This window comes from Pleurodeles waltl, chromosome 11, assembly GCF_031143425.1.
Source record: "Pleurodeles waltl isolate 20211129_DDA chromosome 11, aPleWal1.hap1.20221129, whole genome shotgun sequence".
NCBI classification, from domain to species: Eukaryota; Metazoa; Chordata; class Amphibia; order Caudata; family Salamandridae; genus Pleurodeles; species Pleurodeles waltl.
Window position 1 is genome coordinate 407,595,189 of NC_090450.1, and position 23,419 is coordinate 407,618,607.

Below are 23,419 nucleotides of genomic sequence, written 5' to 3' on the forward strand. Positions count from 1 at the left end.
TTCGAAGTCCAATTGGCACACTGGACCCCCCCCTTATAAGTCCCTAGTATATGGTACCTAGGTACCCAGGGCAGTGGGGTTCCAGGAGATCCTTATGGGCTGCAGCATTTCTTTTGCACCCATAAGGAGCTCAGACAAACCCTTCTTCAGGACTGCCATTGCAGCCTGCGTGAAATAGTGCACACACTATTTCACAGCCATTTTCACTGCACTTAAGTAACTTATAAGTCACCTATTAATCTAACCTTCATTTACTGAAGGCTAGGTGCAAAGTTACTAAGTGTGAGGGCACCCTTGCACTAGCAAAGGTGCCCCACGCTGTCCAGGGCCAATTCCCCGGACTTCGTGAGTGCGGGGATACCATTACACGCTTGCACTACATATAGGTCAAAACCTATATGTAGCTTCAATATGGCCATGTAAGTTGTCTAAGATCATGGCATTGTCCCAGCATTCCAAATATGGTATTGGGAGGGCAGGATTCTGTACTCCTGAGTTCAGAGCCGCTCAGTCTCAGGAAGGTAGGACAATGAGTTTCCTTTGGGAAGAGGGTGTTACACCCTCCCCATTTGGAAATAGGTGTTACAGGCTTGGGAGGGGTAGCCTCCCAGAGCCTATGGAAATGCGTTGAAGGGCACAGATGGTGCCTTCCTTCTATAAGCCAGTCTACACCGGTTCAGGGACCCGAAGTCCCTGCTCTGGCGTGAAACTGGACAAAGGAAAGTAGAGTGACCACTCCCCTGTCCATCACCACCCCAAGGGTGGTGCCCAGAGCTCCTCCAATGTGTCCCTGGCGTTAGCCATCTTGTTTTCCAACCAAGGTGTGGGGACACTGGAGATCTCTGAGTGGCCAGTGCCAGCAGATGACGTCAGAGATCCCTCCTGATAGGTGCATACCTGGGTAGGCAGCCAATCCCCCTCGCAGGGCTATTTAGGGTCTCTCCTGTGGGTTCCTCTTCAGATTCAGCTTGCAAGACTCCTCCAGGAATCCTCTGTTTCAGATTCTGACTGTCAAATCAACCGCAGACTGCTCCAGGAACCGCTGTAACTGCAATAAATTATCCAGGATGACTCATGTGACCTGCAACTTCAGCTCCAGCCAGTATTTGCAACAGTTTCGAAGTTGTGCACGCTCTGTCTTCACCCCGCACCAGAAGAACCGAAGGACTCCCGTTGAGTGAAGGAAGCACTTCCCTGCTCCTGCAGACACCTTCCAATACGACGACCCGTTCTCTGGGACTCCTCTCCTGACAACAAGCGTGGTCCCTGGAACACAGGTGGTGGACCAACACGACCCAGACTGTCCTAAGGTCCAGCTGTCCAAATTTGGAGGAGGTAAGAGCTTGCCTTCCCAGTTTGAGACAGTACTCCTGTGTTCCGCGTCTTCTCTAGCTCCTTGGGCTTCTGTGCACTTCTTCCAAGAATCCTTGGTGCACAGTGTAGCCCAGGCCCCCAGCACTCCATCCTGCAACGCACAACTCGCTGAGTTGTTCTCCGGTGGTGTGGGACCTTTTTTTTGTTGTGCTGCACCAACCGCAATTTGCACCTTTTTTGTCCCTGTGTCCTGGACTCGCGTGGGTGCTGCCTGGTTATCCGTGGGCTCTCTCCAGTGTTGGGAGCCCCCTCTGCCTCCTCAGTCTGAAGTGAGGCCCCCAGGTCCCTCCTTGGTCCAGGCAGCACCATTTTGACACACACCGCGACCTTGCTTGAACCAAAGCTTGTTGGACGAATCCAGTGACACAAGCAACCTGCATCCAACTTCTCGATGTGGGACATCTCCTGCACCACGCAGGAACCCGCAGCCATCTTCTTTGGTGCTCTTCTGCAGACGACTCCTAACCAGAGAATCCTCTTTTGCACCATCTTCTAGGTTGGCAGGGGCTCTTGTCCTTCCTGGAATCTTCTGCGACTTCGGGATTTGGTCTCCTCTCTTCACAGGTCTTCATGTCCAGGAATCCACCATTTGTTGCTTGTAGTCTTGCTTGATTCTTGCAATAACTCTTATCACGACTTGTAGTGTGTCCTGAGTAAACTTGCAGTACTTTACTCCTACTTTCCTGGGCTCTGGGGTGGGTTATTTTACTAACCTTTGGTGTTCTCTTACACTCCCAGAGCCCCTCTATACACTACACTTGCCTAGGGGGGAATTCTTGGTTTGCATCCCGCTTTCTTAGTATATGGTTTGTGTTGCCCCCTAGGCCTATTACATTCTATTGTATTTTCTACTGTTTGCACTATTCTATGACTATTTACTTACCTGATTTGGTCTCTACTGTATATATTGTGTATAATACTTACCTCCAGAAGGAGTATTGCCTCTAAGATATTTTTGGCCTTGTGTCACTAAAATAAAGTACCTTTATTTTTGTTAACACTGAGTATTGTCTTTTATTGTGTATAAGTACTGTGTAACTAAACTGGTATTGTAGGAGCTTTGCATGTCTCCTAGTTCAGCCTAAGCTGCTCTGCTACAGCTACCTCTAGACAGCCTAAGCTGCTAGAACACTGCCTACATTTCGCTAATAAGGGATAACTGGACCTGGTATAGGGTCTAAGTACCTAGGGTACCCACTACAAACCAGGCCAGCCTCCTACAGGAAAACAGATGTTTTCTCTTATCTGGACAACTGGCATATCAAGAGCACAACCCATCAGAAGTGTTTTCATCACACTCAAACGACCATAAACCTACTTCACCAACTAGGTTTCACAATCCATGCAGCCAAATCTCCCCTGCAACCACTCCAGATGAAATCTTACCTGGGAGCCATTGTGAACTCGCACAGGGGCTTAGTCTACACAAATACAGCAAGGATTCATTCCCTCCAAACTCCATTTTCACAGTTTCAGCTTCACCAGCCTGTAACAGTGAGAACTATTATACATCTCATGGCATCATGCATGGTCATAGCTTCTCATGCCCGCCTCAATATTGGCCTGTTGCAAGAATGCTTAGCTCATCAATGGTCTCAAGCAAAGTCAGCTGGAAGATCTAGTGTTTATCAGCCGTCAAGCATGTCACTCTCTGCAATGTTGGAATTCTAACAATCCTCTAAAGGGACGGACTTTTCTGGACCCAGTCAGCAGAGAACCATAACCGACTCATCACTTACGGGTTGGGCAGCGCATTCACAGGAGATGACTATGCAGGGACTTTGGACACTCAATCAAGCTCATCTTCATATCAAGTCACCTAAGGCTGTTATCTATTCATCTAGGTGTGAAAGCGTTCCTTTCTAACCTCAAGGGCAAAGTGATTCTCATCAAAACAGACAAAATAACTGCCATGTATTATCTGCAAACACAGGAGGGGAACCTGGTCATCTTGCTAACTCAACTAGCCCAGATCATCTGGAGATACGCTCTCAAACACAATGTTCACCTTTTAGCTGAGTCCATAGTGGGGGTGGACAACAACTTGGCAGATTTCCTTAGCAGGAGATGACAGCAATTCCATGAGGGTGAGCATAACTCACAAGTTCTCAGCCCATTCTTCTAACAATGGAGTCACCAAGACATAGATCTATTCACCATGGCAGAGAACACCAAATGCCCAAACTTTGCCTCCAGGTTCCCACACTGCCATGCAGGTGCGTTGCACTATGGAGGAGTTGGTCATGGGGGCGTGGCCAAGCCAACGATCATGGCGGACGAGAGCTAAGTGAGCGCTGCGTCTCGCCCAGCTCATCCGGCGGCAAACTGGGGTTTACGTGCCGGCGGCACCCAATTGGAGGGGGTGCTGACCTGCTGTGGCGCCCTGGGTCGTGGCGATCCTGGGCGCCGGCTCCTGGAGGCGGCACGGAGCGGTGAGGCGCTGGGCCCACGGGGGTCCACGGTCTGCCAGACTCTGAACGGCGGGTGCGTCCTTGCAGTGGCGCGTTATCAAGGCGCCTTGGGGCTTGCCCGCTGGAGCCTGCTTGAGGGGGGCGCCTAGGGGGCCAGTGCTCCTTCAAAGCAGCAACAGAGTCTGTGGAGCTGAGAGGAGTGCGGAGGAGGGAATCGGCCTCCCGCTCTGGGCGCTGAGGTGCCGTAGGGAAGAGCCGGGCCTCCCAGCCACGCGGCCTGGATTGAGTTGTCTGCCCCTGCCTGGGAAGTTACCTGGGGTGCCTTGGACCCGGAGCTGGTGATCGGAGACCCGGTGGCAGGTGGAAGGAGGCAGGCTGCGAGCAAATCCTAGGTTGGGCTGCTCGTGCTGCTGCGCGGCGCCGTCCTGGTGGCATAAGCAACCGGCCCCGGCCTTCTAGCGATCTGACGGCGGACTTGCTACTGGTTGCGCAGCTGGTGGCGAAGAGTCGATTCCCGCTGGCTCACGGTGCTGGGCAGTTGTGCCATCGTTGTGGCTGATTGAGAGGGCCCAGGGACTTACTTGTAGGACCTGCACTACTGCGCGACTGATGCATTTGCTACACTGATCTCCTGCCCTGGCCCCCCTGAGCTGGTTGGGCACACTGGTGGACTTTTAGCTTACGTCGCTGGCGGCGAGTCGTTCGGTGAGTGGAGTGGTGCCAACTGGAGCACAGATAGACTTTGGTCATGGCGGGGACGGGACGCCTTTGCTCTGGCACTGGAGCCGGAAGGTCGCAGAACGCCATGGCGCAGGACAGCCAAAAGCTGGATGCTTTGCTGGCAGAGGTGGAGTGCATCGGCGACTCGCTGGAGCTCGCTCCTACATCTCTAGAAGCCAAGATTGACAAGGTGGCCAGTGACCTTGTCCTGCTACACGCTGACCACCGCAACCTGGCGGACAAGACCGGTATGATAGAGGCGAGAGTGGATGAGCCGGCGCCGTCTCGCTTGGAGGCCTAAATGGAGGATGCTCTAGCACATGTGGTGAAACTTGAGTGCCGTGTGGAGGATGCGGAGGGCCGCACCAGGCGGAACAACACAAGAGTGGTTGGTTTGCCAGAGGGTGCTGAGGGCCGGAAGGCAGTGGCCTACTCCAAGAACTGGCTGAAGGGGCTAGTGCCGGATGGTACACTGACCCCCTTTTTTTAGGTGGAACGGGCTCATCGAATTGCTACGCGGCCCAGGCCCTTTATAATCCGCTCGCTCCATTATGCGGATCGAGATATTCTCAAAACTGTGAGATCCTCCCCGCCGCCTTGAGTGGACGATGCGCAAATAATGTTGTTGACTACACTTTGGCGGTACAGCGGGACCGGGCCTCCTACCTGCCCTTGAAGTATAGACTCTGGGCGCTGCACCTGGAGTACTCTCTACTATTCCCAGCCAAGCTCTGCATCATAGCCGAGAATAAATCTCGCTTCTTCACCACACCAGAGGTGGCGTGGGACTGGCTGGAGTCAACCGAACACATTTCGGGCTGCGAGGCGGAGAGGAACCCGCCTGCGTCAAAGAGGAGGTGCGGCCGGGTGAGGTGTGGCCGTAGCAGGGGTGGTCTGGCTTTCGGAGTTGGGTTTTCCGGAATGCCAGACTGTGACTCCTGCCACTGCGGACGACCTTTTCTAGGCCCTGTAGGGGCATATTTTGATAGTCCGGAAATTATGTAACTCTTTGTTGATGTAAAAGGAGAGCCTAGTTTACAGAGTTGGCATGTTGCTTAGTGTGTACCGACTGATGGCCCGACTGCCAGGCATGAGATGTTATATAGGCAGACTGCAGTTTTTACTGGTGTTGTGGTTGTCTCAGATCACAGCTTAAAGGCCCAGCCTGCTGCTGCCCCCCCCGCCTCTGTTTCCCACTGTTGCCGGGACGACTGGTTCCGTGCTCGCTTGTTTCCCTGTGAGATCTGGCCTATCCCACTCTCCTACGATCTGAGAATTATCATGTGTGATTATGTTGTTGAATGTTCAAGTTGCTGGGTTTGGGCAGAGACCCATTGTTCATCTGCTCTGATGGTATGGGTTTTGTTCTGGTTATATTGGAGGCTCTACTTGGGTTGTCGGACTGGGCGCTGGGAGTCTGCTGTTGTGCGCGCAGTATTAGGCTTAAGGGCGGGACAGGTAGTATGCGGGCATGCTGAACTAAGGCCGCCATGTCTTCATATATTTCGCTCACTTGGAATGTGCATGGCATACACATGCCTAGGCGCAGGTTCTCCATATATTCATATCTTAGAAGGCACTCAGTCCACCTTGCCTTCTTGCAGGAGACCCACTTGGCGCTATCAGAGCTCCCTCGCTTGCAGTGGCGCTGTAGAGGGTAATTATATGCTACAGGCCACTCCACTTATGCTAGGGGTGCCCTGATCTGGATTAAATTGGGTGTCCTCTTTGTAGCGGAGGACCAGATCATAGATCCACAAGGGAGATTTGCCCTGGTCCGTGGGCGACTTGCGGGTCGGGCCATAGTGCTGGGCTCTATATAAGCCCCAAATGTAGATCAAACTTTCTTTCTGCGCACTCTGTCCCGTCAGCTATCGGGTTGGAGCGACTACCCCTGGTTACTGGGAGGGGACTTCAATAGTGTACTAGATATTGACTTAGATTGTTCCTACTGTCAATCTACTGGTCCGGGTTAAGATGGGGCGCATTATATCAGTCAGTCAAAGTAAATCACCTACTGTGGCAGCTGCTCGTGGATTGGTCAACTGGACCCAACACTGGCACCTAATAGATATATGTCGGCAGCAAAATGCTGCAGACAGAGTTTACTCATATTACTCTGCTCCGCACTCTCTGCATGGGCGACTCAATAGTCCTCAGATTTTGCGTGCAAAGTATTCTATCTGGGACGCACGCACTCAGACCACAACCCACAGATAGTACGTTTGGGCTGGGATGTCTCCCCTTCAGCTGTCCCTACCTGGAGGCTCAGACCTGAACTCCTGGAGGATGCTGCCTTTAAAGAATCACTAGGAGTGGCGATGCCTGCATTTTGTTTTAGCACAATAACAGTAATGCCTCTACGGGCCTGATGGAGTGGGACGCCTTCAAAGTCTTCATCCGTGGTCATTGCATGGGGACTCAGTGGAATTTGAGGCGCTCAATTGAGCAGGACCTTGCTCATATGGAGCAAGAATCGCTGCGCCCAGAGCGGGAGGCTCCCCGTAGTCCCGCAGGGGTGGCGTTGTTATCCAAGGCCCGTGCCGAGCGTTTATCTCTACTTGAGCGTCTGCGTCGCTTGAATTATGCTGCTCACTCAGCGAGAACGCACGCTTCCGCAGATAAGTCAGGCAGACTTCTGGCTCGGTTGATTAGAGGTGATCACGATCATGGCCCGATTATGGAGGTTCGCTCGGAGACTGGTCGCCTGCTGCATACACCTGGGGAAATAAATTCTGCGTTTACGCAGCACTACAAGGCACTGTGTGCCTCAGTCGTGGTTTCCCCTGAACAGTCATATGACGAGTTTCTCTCCGGGGTAGAGCTCCCATGTCTGACGGCTGACCAGGGGAGTGCGCTGGAGAAGCCTCTTGACCTTACTGAGCTACAGGCCAGCATCCGCGAGCTAGCGTCTGGCAAGACGCCGGGTCCAGATGGTCTACCGACCGACTTTTACAAGGCGTCTACCTTAATCCTTGCACCCAAGCTTCTCCACGTCTATGAGGAGGCGGTAGAGAGGGGATATTTGACGGCATCTCAGGGTGAGGCGGTGCTTGTGTCCCTTCCCAAGCCTGACAAACATCCGGCAGAACTGGGCTCGTACCGCCCTCTAGCTATGCTCAACACGGACTATAAAATATTCGCCAAAATCCTTGAAATGCGTCTAGCGCCTATAACGCCGGACCTGGTGCATCCAGACCAAAATGTGTTTGTACCGGCGTGAGATACGTCGTACAATATCAGACGACTGTTCCGTGTCATGCATTACGCGAGGCAAGACTGGCTTTGAGCGGGTAGTCTTGTCCTTGACCTGGAGAAGGCCTTTGATTCCTTAAATTGGCCTTACCTTTTCAGGGTCTTGCAGCGGTTCTGCATTGGCCCCTCTTTATTCGTATGGTTAAACTGCTATACAGGGAGTGCAGAATTATTAGGCAAGTTGTATTTTTGAGGATTAATTTTATTATTGAACAACAACCATGTTCTCAATGAAGCCAAAAAACTCATTAATATCAAAGCTGAATATTTTTGGAAGTAGTTTTTAGTTTGTTTTTAGTTTTAGCTATGTTAGGGGGATATCTGTGTGTGCAGGTGACTATTACTGTGCATAATTATTAGGCAACTTAACAAAAAATAAATATATACCCATTTCAATTATTTATTATTACCAGTGAAACCAATATAACATCTCAACATTCACAAATATACATTTCTGACATTGAAAAACAAAACAAAAACAAAAACAAATCAGTGACCAATATAGCCACCTTTCTTTGCAAGGACACTCAAAAGCCTGCCATCCATGGATTCTGTCAGTGTTTTGATCTGTTCACCATCAACATTGCGTGCAGCAGCAACCACAGCCTCCCAGACACTGTTCAGAGAGGTGTACTGTTTTCCCTCCTTGTAAATCTCACATTTGATGATGGACCACAGGTTCTCAATGGGGTTCAGATCAGGTGAACAAGGAGGCCATGTCATTAGATCTCCTTCTTTTATACCCTTTCTTGCCAGCCACGCTGTGGAGTACTTGGACGCGTGTGATGGAGCATTGTCCTGCATGAGAATCATGTTTTTCTTGAAGGATGCAGACTTCTTCCTGTACCACTGCTTGAAGAAGGTGTCTTCCAGGAACTGGCAGTAGAACTGGGAGTTGAGCTTGACTCCATCCTCAACCCGAAAAGGCCCCACAAGCTCATCTTTGATGATACCAGCCCAAACCAGTACTCCACCTCCACCTTGCTGGCGTCTGAGTCGGACTGGAGCTCTCTGCCCTTTACCAATCCAGCCACGGGCCCATCCATCTGGCCCATCAAGACTCACTCTCATTTCATCAGTCCATAAAACCTTAGAAAAATCAGTCTTGAGATATTTCTTGGCCCAGTCTTGACGTTTCAGCTTGTGTGTCTTGTTCAGTGGTGGTCGTCTTTCAGCCTTTCTTACCTTGGCCATGTCTCTGAGTATTGCACACCTTGTGCTTTTGGGCACTCCAGTGATGTTGCAGCTCTGAAATATGGCCAAACTGGTGGCAAGTGGCATCGTGGCAGCTGCACGCTTGACTTTTCTCAGTTCATGGGCAGTTATTTTGCGCCTTGGTTTTTCCACACGCTTCTTGCGACCCTGTTGACTATTTTGAATGAAACGCTTGATTGTTCAATGATCACGCTTCAGAAGCTTTGCAATTTTAAGAATGCTGCATCCCTCTGGAAGATATCTCACTATTTTTGACTTTTCTGAGCCTGTCAAGTCCTTCATTTGACCCATTTTGCCAAAGGAAAGGAAGTTGCCTAATAATTATGCACACCTGATATAGGGTGTTGATGTCATTAGACCACCCCCCTTCTCATTACAGAGATGCACATCACCTAATATGCTTAATTGGTAGTAGGCTTTCGAGCCTATACAGCTTGGAGTAAGACAACATGCATAAAGAGGATGATGTGGTCAAAATACTCATTTGCCTAATAATTCTGCACTCCCTGTATACTAAACCTTGGGTCCGGGTTAAGATGGGGCGCATTATATCAGTCAGTCAATGTATGTAGGGGTACAAGGCAGGGTTGCCCCCTTTCCCCTCTGCTGTTCTCCCTTGCAATGGAGCCACTGGCAGCAGTTTTGCGTGCCAGGGGCTCTGGTTGGGGTATTCCCCTGGGGTATAGCCTGCACATGATATCGCTATGTGCTGATGACCTTCTGTTATATTTCAGGGATATTTTGCGAATCCCCTCAGAAGTTGGGACCCTGTTCCAACAGTTTGCCTCGTTGTCTGGCCTCAGGGTTAATTGGTCCAAATCATGCCTTTTCCCCTATGACCCCGCGCTTTCAAACCCAGAGCTTTGTTTCTCTGGAAGTACGGTTCCTTGGCAACCCCACACATTCCGATATCTAGATATCCGCATTTAACATCATGAGGGAGACCTAATTGATGGAAATCTTAAGAGGGCGGTGTCCTCAATTAAATCCCAGATGGCTTTTAGGAAGATGCTGATGCTGCTGTCGGTGGCAGGTAGGATAGCGCTGCTAAAAATGATAGTCCTGCCACACCTATTATATTACTTTACCAACATCCCGCACTATATCCCTCCTAGTTTCTTCAAGAGTCTGGAGTCTACATTGAGGGACTTTATTTGGAATGGGGGATGTTGCAGGGTTGCGCTAAGAAAACTGTATTTACCGCTGGAGAGGGACGACCTGTCGGTCCCTAATCTGGAGCATTACTATTTGGCCTCTCAGCTCTAATGGGTATCCATATGGCTGGCGGGCCTGCATCTCACTGACACGGCAACCACGGAGGGCCCTTGGTCCCTCTTGCAAGTGTCACATTTATTTCACCCATAAGCACGTGTGACGTTGCCGAGACAGTTATTCCTTAAGGTAGCTTTTAGCTGTTACCGTAGGTCCCTGCGCCTTGCTTGGGGGACAGTCCCATTTGCTCCAGCATTGGTGTTGCTGGGCACTCCCTGTGGCTCTAAAGTTACGTTGGGCCCGAGCTGCGTGCATGGCATGCGGCAGAGCTGTATACACTGGGCGACCTCTATGAGGATGGTAAAATGATATAGTTTCCTGTGTTGGTACAGGAGTTGGGCCTTCCTGCAGGACAATTTCTGCTGTATAATTCACTGCTGAAGTCTTTAACATCTAGGTGGGGCGACTTGTCGATTGCTCGTCCCACGCATCTGTTGGTACAGTACATACAGGTGATGGGGCAGGGACGGCACCTGATTAGATGTTTTACTGAAGCGCTGCGCTTGCACACAGCCCTAGAATGCGATACACTGCGTGCGGCTTGGGACGGAGATGCGACCACCCCATTCACAGACACGCAATGGAAATCTGCTCTCTCCGGCCATGTTAATGTACCCCATAACTCCAGATTCCGTTTGATCCAATTCTATATCATTCATAGGGCATACCTCCACTCCAGTTCGAGTAAACCGATATTTTGCTCGTCGCGATCCAGCCTGTCCCCGTTGTTCCCACATTGACGCAGACATGATTCATATACTCTGGTCCTGTCCAGCCTTGCACCGCTACTGGAGGGCGGTGGTAGGTTGCCTGTCGGAGTGCACGTCGCGCTCAGTTCTGTTCACCTGGGAGACTTGTGTGCTGGGCCTCTTTCCTAGGGGCACGCGGCATAGAGCTGCAGCAAGATTTCTGGATCTGGGCTTGATAACGACCAGGAGACTGATAACCCGCTGGTGCAAGTCACCCGACCCACCAGCTGAGCGGGCCTGGAAATATTAATTTGAGGTTTGGGCAAGTGCGAAGGGAGTGGCGTTAGAAAGGGAGGATGCGCTGGGGCTGCGCATCCATCTGTTATCAGATAGCTGGGAAGCGATCCTGGCATGCATGCGAGGTCTGGGGCAGGGCTCGGATGTGGAGGAATTGGTCTGACTCCCGAAATGAGTGCGCACCTGCTCCCGGCGTGGGAGTGAGAGGAGGCGGATGCCGGAGCCTGAGCGACCGGTCCAGCCTCAGTTCTGGAGATGTGGCTGAAGCTTATCTGGGTGATGGGTGTATGTGGCCTGCATGCGTTTCCGCCCTATACCGGTACGAATGGTTGGAACGGTAGGATCCCCGTGCCCACGGCGACACGCTTCAATCACAACCTATTGATCGTAGAAACAGTCCTCCACAGTTCGTTCATGTTCTTGTTGTCATCTGTGGTTTGCTTAAAGATAAATGCCTGCAAGCATAACGTTGTACGAATAAGATGATTTTCATGTGCGGTTTAAAGTGGCACTGTGATATTGGCTGTCTTTCAAATTATTCATGGGTTTCAAGATTTCAGTGTATGGACTTATTTCTTTAGAGTTCGTATGTTAGTCAATCTTGTTCTATGCAAGCTCTGGTAGTGTACGGTTAAACAGTCTGACTGGAGGCCTAGCTGTCAGCCGTTCCAATGCTTACCTTTGACAGTTGTGCTTATTCAATTGACTAATAATTGCACAATTTTGTTATCCTAATGTTGATGTAAGTCAAATTGTTACAACACGCTGAAAAATAATAAACAGATTTCTGAAAAAAAATGGAGGAGTTGGTCAGGGATATTATGCTTTCCACCTCTCCCACTGCTTCCTTTTGTGATTCACAAACTTGGGCAGACATCTCTAACCCCCATCATGGTGGTTCCCACATGGGCCAGACAACAATGGTTCACCACACTACTGGAACTCTCAGTAGTTGTACACCAGGTATTTCCCAACCGGCAGGACCATCTAACCCAAAACCAGAGAGCAGTAAGGCATCCAAGCAGATCTCTCAATTTTGCGATTTGGCTCCTGAGGTCTTAGAGTTTGGATATTTAAATCTACCTCATCAGTGTATAGATATTCTTAAGGAAGAAAGAAGACCCACTACTTGTTACGCAGCAAAGTGGAACCGTTTTGTTCACTATTGCCATTCAAAACATATTGATCCTTTTAATTGCTAATGCTCAAAAAATTGTCTGCTACCTACTACATTTACACACCTCTGGAGTAGCATTTATTGCCTAAGGCTACAGCTGGCAGCAGTCGCGTGTCTGCAAAATACAGAACAGAACTCCATATTTAAAAATCCTGTGTTCAGAGCTTTTCTAGAGGGCCTCAAGAGTTATGCCACAAAGGGTCCCTCCGACCACTGCTTGGAATCTCAACATTGTGCTAACCAGGTTAATGGGTCCCCCATTTGAACCTCTTCGCATATGTCCCCTTCAGTTCCTATCTTGGAAAGTCACATATATTATGGCTATCACTTCACTCCGGTGTGTCCGTGAACTTCAGGCATTAACTTTAAAAGAACCATTCTTCCAGATGCATAAGGACATAGTAGTACTATGTACCAACCCTAATTTCCTATGAAAAGTGGTTTCTCAGTTCCACTTAAACTTAAATCAATCTATTGAGTTACCAGTATTCTTGCCCTAACCTGACTCAGTTGCAGAAAGAGCTTTATACACACTGTACGTAAAACAAGCCGTTATGTATTATGTTAACAGAACTCAGTCATTTAGGAAAACACAACAACTTTTTGATGCATTCTCTAACCTACATAAAGGAAGGCCAATTTCTAAATCAACTATTTCATGTTGGATTTTAAAATTTATCCAGACTTGGTATGCTAAAGCCAAATGAATTCTACCTATTCCCCACAAAAGCTAACTCCACTGCAAAAAGGGAGAATCCATGGCATACTTAGGGAATATACCCATTGCTGGCATGTAAAGCAGCTACATGGACCACACCACACACATTTACAAAACATTACTGTGTTGATGTTATGGTCCATTAGCAAGCTAATGAGGATCAAGCAGTTCTCAGAACTTTATTTCATAGAAATGCAACCAACACAAATTAGCTATCGCTTTAGGAGGAAAGCTGCTTTAGAGTGTATGCTAAGTATGTGTATTTACAGCCACACATGCCCTCAAACGGAAGATGCGACTTACCCAGTAAGCATCCTTTTGTGGCTTGTAATGCTGTAGATTCACATGCGCCTACCTTCCCGGAAACCTGTCTTGGCTGAAATTATCAACATTAAACATTACCTTATTTTCACATGGTCACCTCATTAGGATACATCTTCCTTTATACTCCATCCTTGCATGCCAAGCAGAAAACAATTGAACAATGGAGTTGAGGGCCAAGCTTATTGCGTATTGCGTTGCTATACCTCGTGACTCCAAATACTTTTTCAAAGAAAAACAACTTGCACACTTTCGAGCCCAACACTAGATGACAGACTTCTGCTTAGCATGTGAATCTACTGCACTATGTGCCACAAATAGATGCTTACTGGGTAAGTAACAGTTTTCTTCCCTTGGGTCACCTTGTACCTTCGGGAGTGAGACTTCCACAAGACAGAGCGGTCTTATTGGCTGCCAGCAACATGAGAAAAATGCTGCTGGCATCAGTTACAGGACTCTGGTACTTAGTCTCCTGTCCTGAAGTTCTTTAAAAAAAAATACATTGGGACAGGGTGGGATGCCCTAATCCCCTAGGTTCCAGGGTCAAAAAAACAACAAAAAACAGCAAAAATTGCAGCAATCCCTTAAGACTCTTGTGGGATCAGAAACAAAAAATAGCAGCCATGGCGCATTTACATTTTTAATGCCTCAGGCAGCCTACCCCTGGGGCTGTGTTCATGAAGTGGAGGGGAGCTGCGTAATCCCATTTCAAAATCCCTCCCCCCCCCCCCCACCATGAGCCTTGAGAGGGCCCCAGGCAGCCCACACCTGGGCAACATTATTTAATTTTTCATGGGGAGGGGGCTGCCCAGCGCTCGCAGGCCATCCCCATTGCTGAAAATACACAATATGGGGAGGGGACTATGCACCCTCACACCTACCGGAGCCTGAAAAGACCCTGGGGAGCCGATCCCTGGGGCTGATTCCTTTAAGAGAGCAAGGGGGGGGGGGAATGAAGCCCCCTACCCCCCAAAACTATCAATGGCCCTGGGGACCACACCTCCAGGGCTGGCTCACAGGCTATGTCCTGGGGTGCCCACCTTGGGACATATCTTTTTCCCTGCCTGCATCAGCATGGGCAGAGAAACCTCTATTTGCTGTTGCTTGGCGGGAGCTTTATTAAATCTCCCACCAAGTGTATCAAGCACCAAGCCCACTCTCAGCTGGCGGGAGCTTTACAAATGCTCCTGTTTGCTTGGAGCGGGCTTTAGATCTGTTTCCATTCCGCAATGAAGCAGGCAGGAAAACAGATATAAATATTATTCTCGCCCGCAAGGAGCAGTGTTATTAGCCCCCAACGAGTACATGGTGGGTATCCGGTGGGGCAACAGGGCACCAACACCTTAACAGTGACAGGCCCTGGGGGATAGGGCCTCCAGGGCCAAAACTGGGCCGAGGATGGGGACTCTTGTGATGCTTCCCCTTTAAAATGGTGCTGGGCCCCAGGGATGGGGTCCCCGGGTCCAAAATCGGGGGGGATGGGGTCCCCAGAGCCTAACAATACTTGGGGCGGGTGGCAGCACAGCCCCTTTCCCCTTTATTTAAATAAGTGACCCTGGGGGCTTGGGTGCACAGGGCTTATAACTTGAAGAGGAGGGGGTCCTGCACCTCCCCCCTCCCCTCCCTTTTAAGAAAAAAAAAAATGACCCCTGAGGGTGTAGTGCAGAGGTCCAGGCCCTATGGCCAAACACCTACTGCGCATGACTAAAGACTGCATGCAGCTTGGGGTTGGCTGTATGGGGAGGTGTTGGCTACAGTGGCTTGCATTTACGTACTTTTTAAAACAATATTATTTTTTTAAACCTTACAAATTCCTTGTAAAGAATAAAAGCACCAAAGGTTAAAGTAACTGTAGGAGGCTGGCCTGGCTTATAGTGGGTACCTGATGGTACTTGCACCTTGTGCCAGGTCCAGTTATCCCTTATTAGTAGTGTTCTTGCATCTTAGGCTGATAGAGATAGCTATAGCAGAGCAGCTTAGGCTGAACTAGGAGACATGCAAAGCTCCTACTATACCACTTATAGCACTATATCATAAGAATCACAATACTCCGAGTTACTAAAAATAAAGGTACTTTATTTTAGTGACAATGTGCCAAAAATATCTGAGGATATACTCCCTTAGGAGGTAATTAAAATACACAAAATATACACACAAACCAAAATCAGGTAAAAAAAACAGTTACAAAAGTACTGCAAACACTGTAGAATACAATAGGATGCAATAGGCTTAGGGGCAACACAAACCATAATACTAAGAAAGTGGAATGCCAACCACTCAGGGACCCCTGGCCTAGTGTAATGTGTAGAGGGTCGCTGGGAGTGGAAGAAAACACTAAGGGTGTCCAAGATACCCCACCCCAAGACCTTGAAAAGTAGGAGTAAAGTGACCCTACCCCCCCAGAAACACACTAAAGTTGTGATAGTAGATTCTGCAAAGACCACAACAGACTGCAAAGCACTGAAGACGGATTCCTGGACTTGAGGACCTGTAAAGGAAGGGGACCAAGTCCAAGAGTCACAAAAGTGTCCGGGGAGGGGGGGGGGTCAGGAGCCCACTAAACCCTGGATGAAGGTGCAAAATGGCTTCCTCTGGGTGGAAGAAGCTGAAGATTCTGCAAGAACGGAAGATGCCAGGAACTTCTCTTTTGCACAGAAGATGTCCCACAGAATGCTGGAGGATGCAGAGTTGTTTCTTTGGAGTAAGACCGCAAACAAGCCTTGCTAGCTGCAAAGGTCGTGGTTGAAGAAAATGGGTGCTGCCTGGGCCCAGGACGGACCAGGAGGTCGCCACTTGGAAGAGGAGACAGAGGGGGCCCTCAGCAACACAGAGCCTACGCAGAAGAAGGCAGCACCCGCAGAAGTACTTGAACACGGGTTCAAGAAAACTGAGCACGGCGGTTGTCTCAACAGTACAAAAGAGGTTCCCACAAGCCGGTGTTCAACTTGGCGAGTTGAGCAATGCAGGGCGGAGTGCTGAGGACCTGGGCTGTGCTGTACACGAAGAATTCCTCGCAAAAGTGCACAGAAGCCCTAGCAGCTGTAGTTCACGCAGTACACAAGATTACTGTCTGGCGAGGGGAGACAAGGACTTACCACCTCCAAATTTAAACAGATGGACCACTGGACTGTCGGGGTCACTTGGATCCATCACCTGTGTTCCAGGGACCACACTCGTCACGATGAGAAGGGACCCCGAGGACCGATGAAGCTGAAGTTTGGTGCCTGCGTTAGCAGGGGGAAGACTCCGTCAACCCACAGGAGAGTTCTTCTTGGCTTCCAGTGCAGCGTGAAGGCAGACAGCCCTCAGAGCATGCACCACCAAGAAACAGTCGAGAAAGCCAGCAGTATTAGGCGCTACAATGTCACTGGTAGTCTTCTTGCTACTTTGTTGCAGTTTTGCAGGTGTCCTTGAGCAGTCAGCAGCTGATCCTTGGCAGAATTCGAAGAGGGAGATGCAAAGGAACTCTGGTGAGCTCTTACAAATCGTTATCTGAGGAAACATCCACAGGACAGACCCTAAATAGCCCTCAGGGGAGGTTTGGCCACCTTGTCAGGTAAGCACCTATCAGGAGGGGTCTCTGAAGTCACCTGCTGGCACTGGCCACTTAGATCCCTCCATTGTGCCTTCACACCTCTGGATTCAAGATGGCAGAGGTCTGGGACACACTGGAGGAGCTTTGGGCACCACCCCTGGGGTGGTGATGGACAGGGGAGTGGTCATTCCCCTTTCCTTAGTCCAGTTGTGCGCCAGAGCAGGGCTGAGGGTTCCCTGAACCGGTGTAGACTGGTTTATGCAAGGAGGGCACCATACGTCCCCTTCAAAGCATTTCCAGAGGCCTTGAGAGGCTACTCCTCTCAGGCCCTTAACACCTTTTCCAAAGAGAGAGGGTAGAACACCCTCTCTCACCGGAAATCCTTTGTTCTGCCTTCCTGGGACTGGGCTGCCCAGACCCCAGGAGAGCAGAAGCCTGTCTGTGGGTTGACAGCAGCGGTAGTTGCAGTGAAAACCCCAGAGAGCTGCTTTTACAGTACCCGGGGTCCATGCTGGAGACCCGGGGATGCATGGGATTGGCACCCCAATACCAGATTTGGCATGTGGGGGACAATTCCATGATCTTAGACATGTTACATGGCCATATTCGGAGTTAACATTGTGAAGCTACATATAGGTATTGACCTCTATGTAGTGCACACGTGTAATGGTATCCCTGCACTCACGAAGTCTGGGGAATAGGCCCTGGGCAGCGTGGGGGCACCTTTGCTAGTGCAAGGGTGTCCTCACACTTAGTAACTTTGCACCTAGCCTTCAGTAAATGAAGATTAGACATGCAGGTTACTTATGTGCAGTGAAAATGGCTGTGAAATAGTGTGTGCACTATTTCAGGCAGGCTGCAATGGCTGTCCTGAAGAAGGGTTTGTCTGAGCTCCTTATGGGTGGCAAAAGAAATGCTGTAGCCCATAAGGATCTCCTGGAACCCCACGCCCCTGGGTACCTAGGTACCATATACAGGGAGTGCAGAATTATTAGGCAAGTTGTATTTTTGAGGATTAATTTTATTATTGAACAACAACCATGTTCTCAATGAACCCAAAAAACTCATTAATATCAAAGCTGAATATTTTTGGAAGTAGTTTTTAGTTTGTTTTTAGTTTTAGCTATGTTAGGGGGATATCTGTGTGTGCAGGTGACTATTACTGTGCATAATTATTAGGCAACTTAACCAAAAACAAATATATACCCATTTCAATTATTTATTATTACCAGTGAAACCAATATAACATCTCAACATTCACAAATATACATGTCTGACATTCAAAAACAAAACAAATCAGTGACCAATATAGCCACCTTTCTTTGCAAGGACACTCAAAAGCCTGCCATCCATGGATTCTGTCAGTGTTTTGATCTGTTCACCATCAACATTGCGTGCAGCAGCAACCACAGCCTCCCAGACACTGTTCAGAGAGGTGTACTGTTTTCCCTCCTTGTAAATCTCACATTTGATGATGGACCACAGGTTCTCAATGGGGTTCAGATCAGGTGAACAAGGAGGCCATGTCATTAGATTTCCTTCTTTTATACCCTTTCTTGCCAGCCACGCTGTGGAGTACTTGGACGCGTGTGATGGAGCATTGTCCTGCATGAAAACCATGTTTTTCTTGAAGGATGCAGACTTCTTCCTGTACCACTGCTTGAAGAAGGTGTCTACCAGGAACTGGCTGTAGGACTGGGAGTTGAGCTTGACTCCATCCTCAACCCGAAAAGGCCCCACAAGCTCATCTTTGATGATACCAGCCCAAACCAGTACTCCACCTCCACCTTGCTGGCGTCTGAGTCGGACTGGAGCTCTCTGCCCTTTACCAATCCAGCCACGGGCCCATCCATCTGGCCCATCAAGACTCACTCTCATTTCATCAGTCCATAAAACCTTAGAAAATCAGTCTTGAGATATTTCTTGGCCCAGTCTTGACGTTTCAGCTTGTGTGTCTTGTTCAGTGGTGGTCGTCTTTCAGCCTTTCTTACCTTGGCCATGTCTCGGAGTATTGCACACCTTGTGCTTTTGGGCACTCCAGTGATGTTGCAGCTCTGAAATATGGCCAAACTGGTGGCAAGTGGCATCGTGGCAGCTGCACGCTTGACTTTTCTCAGTTCATGGGCAGTTATTTTGCGCCTTGGTTTTTCCACACGCTTCTTGCGACCCTGTTGACTATTTTGAATGAAACGCTTGATTGTTCGATGATCACGCTTCAGAAGCTTTGCAATTTTTAGAGTGCTGCATCCCTCTGCAAGATATCTCACTATTTTTGACTTTTCTGAGCCTGTCAAGTCCTTCTTTTGACCCATTTTGCCAAAGGAAAGGAAGTTGCCTAATAATTATGCACACCTGATATAGGGTGGTGATGTCATTAGACCACACCCCTTCTCATTACAGAGATGCACATCACCTAATATGCTTAATTGGTAGTAGGCTTTCGAGCCTATACAGCTTGGAGTAAGACAACATGCATAAAGAGGATGATGTGGTCAAAATACTCATTTGCCTAATAATTCTGCACTCCCTGTACTAGGGACTTATAAGGGGGGGTCCAGTGTGCCAATTGGACTTCGAATATGAAGTCACTAAACTATAGTGACTAATTTGGAAGCAGAGAGAGCATAAGCACTAGAGTTCTGGTTAGCACAACTTCAGTGACACAGTTAAGCACTAATGACAACACACACATTAGGCCACAAACTATATGCACTGGGGTCCTGGCTAGCAGGATCCCAGTGAGACAGGGAAAAACAAACTGACATACAAGTAAAAATGGGGGTAACATGCCAGGCAAGATGGTTCTTTGCTACAGTAACATCATAATCGGATGAATGTCGGTTCTACCATTAACAATTTGAACTTAAAATAAACAAAAAAAAACACAGAAATTCACTTTTTATATTTCACCTCGTTAACTTTAACTTGCACACTGCCATGCACTGCTTATGGCCTCACATATGACATCACTCATGACACGTCCTAAGACATCATTAATGACATTGCTGATGACATCTCAAATGGCATCATTAATGACCGCGCTCTCCGATGTTGAGAACAAGTTGGCTTACGCCTGGTGGAGTGACTTAATGCGCAGCAGTGGAAGTAGGAAGAGGTGAACTGAGGCTACGGGTTGCTGTCTGTCATCTCCTTACCTTGGGCTCCCTGAACTTGATATTATTGTGCAGTAGTCATGCTAATGTGGCAGCATTGGGAAAAGGCATTTTGTTGCTATATTTGCCACTAGAGCTTTACAATCCTGATTTCAAATGTGTGCGCGCCCTGGATACAAAAGCATTCTTAAAATTATGAACTTGTTTTTTTTCTCTTTGTAATCCTCCTCAGAAATACATTTGTTTTCCTTTTCAGATTGAGTGAATTTGTTCAGAATTATTTTTAAAGAGACAAGTCTGGAGTTATATCTTATGTGTAAAGGTTAAAAAAAAATGTAATATTTGGTTGCAAATCAGACGTTAACGAATGTTGGAATATTCTCATGTATTTTACTTAATCTAAATGTGGGCACCTTATAGCTCACTGGCCGTGGGCAATGAAAGTTCAATGGAAATGTTGCGTTGTATGTCAGCTTTTAGAGTAACACTCAAATTATAAACATTTTTAACAGATGGCTGCTGATGAACCTCCCCCGGATGGCTGCACCTTCTTCTTTGTGGTTCATGGAGAGACCACTTGCAATTTCGATGTTTTAGAGTCCCTTGTACAAACCGCTCTGGGAAGGTGAGAAGTGCCTATAGTTGTTCTTTGTCTTGGTTGGGAGTTGGACTAGGGGGAAAGTTGAGCTGAAGATCTCTGCTTAAAGATTATTGGCAATTAGCACTAAAACTTAAAAAAAAAAAAAAAAAGTTGGTGGTTGACTGTCAACTAGTTTTGAAGTGTTTTCTTTCATAATGCACATTTGAAACCTTCTCTAAGGAGGGCTCTTCTTACCCAATTGTTTTTCAGTGCCCGGCAAGATCCCCCTCTTGAATGAATGGAGAAATGTCATTTGGGTTTTGTTTGAGCAGACTGTTTGAAGTGTTAGCTAATAAGCAAAACTGCTCTTTACATTCTTCGGGGCTCAAAATTTATTTTATTATTTCTATTTCTTTTTAGATATATTTCACTTAAATTATATGTTCAGCGTTTTACTGTAAAATCAGTGGAAAGTGGCATCACTGAATCCATAATTCAAAGAGCATTGCAAAAATAGTTTGAAACTGTTTGCTGTCTCTAACCTCAATGAGTGTATGTTTTTGAAAACGTATAGTACAAGTGCATTAAAGACATGTAATTGTATTTATATTGCACTTATTACTTCTGATAAGGCTTTGAAGTGCTTTTCAGCAAAAAGCATGCTACGCAAGAACCCAAAACGATTAGTGTACAGACATAGGTGTACAGTATTAGTATAGGGAGGTATGAGTTAATTTGAGTGGTGGGCATGCAAGTTTGTTAGTTGGTTTGAACAGAATAATGGAGGTCTAGAGGAGGGAAGAATCCAGAAGTGTTAATTGGGAGCTCATAGAAGTAAGATGAGGTTTGGGATGAGTAAAGGAGAGGTGGAGGATAAAAGTTTGTAGAAAGGGATTAAGGAGATTACAGTACTTAAATGGGGTTTGGGATGAGTCAAAGGAGAGATAAATGAGGGAGTATTTAGTAGGGTTGTTTTGGAGATCATAGTCGTAAACTGAGGTTAGGGGTGAGCCAGGAGGGCTAGAGGAGGGAAGAGTCTGGGTACGATTATTTTGGAGATCGTAGTTGTAGAATGGATTTGGGATGAGTGGAGACCGAGGATCGGCTGATAGAGGTATCAGGTGATGGTCAGAGTATAGCTTTCGAGAGAGTAAAATGTGTTGTTTTGTTTTCCCTTTGTGCAGTAGGATTAGAGCAGTAAATACATAAGATTCATGGTTACATAAAGAAGGGAACAAATGTATAAGGAATATAATATATTGAGATTTAAAGTTGTATAAACACATGCTTTCAAGAGTTATAGTATTTGAAAATAATTTATTTGTGTACTTTTATAATATTATCTTTCCTCAATATTTTAATAGTGAAAAGCTTGTAGATAGATAAATAGTGAGGATAATATTTATCTATTGTGATAGACAAAATGAAATCAGAGACTCATAAGCATCTAGTTGAGCAATATATATATAGTAACTATGCAATGACCTATAAACATGACAAGTGTAGAATAATATATATATGTTCGAAGGCATGTGTAGCTGCAGATACATATGCTTTGCATAAATCTGCCATCTAGTTTTAAGCTTGGAGTGTTACAAGTTTTTTTTTTTTCAAAGAAGGTTTTCGAGTCACAAGATTGAGAGATTCCTCCTCTTGGTGATAGTGTGCATGGGCATCGAGTCCTTTGTTAGATTGTTTTCTTTCCGCCGTCGGGTTCAGACTTGTTTCCTCTCGCTCTGGTAGATCTCTGTTCGGTACTATCTGAACTTCTCTCTTATTTTCTTTAAACGTCTGTATAGTTCTCCACTTGTTTTCCAAACTTACATTTGATCCGATTGTAATAGTCTGGGTCGATTATACGTACAGGGAGTGCAGAATTATTAGGCAAGTTGTATTTTTGAGGATTAATTTTATTATTGAACAACAACCATGTTCTCAATGAACCCAAAAAACTCATTAATATCAAAGCTGAATATTTTTGGGAGTAGTTTTTAGTTTGTTTTTAGTTTTAGCTATGTTAGGGGGATATCTGTGTGTGCAGGTGACTATTACTGTGCATAATTATTAGGCAACTTAACAAAAAAAAATATATACCCATTTCAATTATTTATTATTACCAGTGAAACCAATATAACATCTCAACATTCACAAATATACATTTCTGACATTCAAAAACAAAACAAAAACAAATCAGTGACCAATATAGCCACCTTTCTTTGCAAGGACACTCAAAAGCCTGCCATCCATGGATTTTGTCAGTGTTTTGATCTGTTCACCATCAACATTGCGTGCAGCAGCAACCACAGCCTCCCAGACACTGTTCAGAGAGGTGTACTGTTTTCCCTCCTTGTAAATCTCACATTTGATGATGGACCACAGGTTCTCAATGGGGTTCAGATCAGGTGAACAAGGAGGCCATGTCATTAGATTTCCTTCTTTTATACCCTTTCTTGCCAGCCACGCTGTGGAGTACTTGGACGCGTGTGATGGAGCATTGTCCTGCATGAAAATCATGTTTTTCTTGAAGGATGCAGACTTCTTCCTGTACCACTGCTTGAAGAAGGTGTCTTCCAGGAACTGGCAGTAGGACTGGGAGTTGAGCTTGACTCCATCCTCAACCCGAAAAGGCCCCACAAGCTCATCTTTGATGATACCAGCCCAAACCAGTACTCCACCTCCACCTTGCTGGCGTCTGAGTCGAACTGGAGCTCTCTGCCCTTTACCAATCCAGCCACGGGCCCA

General features: G+C 47.4%; 1 protein-coding gene across 3 annotated transcripts in view; it reads left to right on the forward strand.

Annotated features, from left to right (window-relative positions):
• The window catches only part of UGGT1 (UDP-glucose glycoprotein glucosyltransferase 1), a 1,185,714-nt gene that overhangs the window by 90,204 nt on the left and 1,072,091 nt on the right, over positions 1-23,419 (forward strand). For all 3 annotated transcript variants that reach the window (XM_069213734.1, XM_069213736.1, XM_069213735.1), the window contains exon 5: positions 20,610-20,722. In XM_069213734.1, coding sequence (XP_069069835.1) covers positions 20,610-20,722 — 113 coding nt within the window. The remainder of the gene's footprint in view (positions 1-20,609; positions 20,723-23,419) is intronic.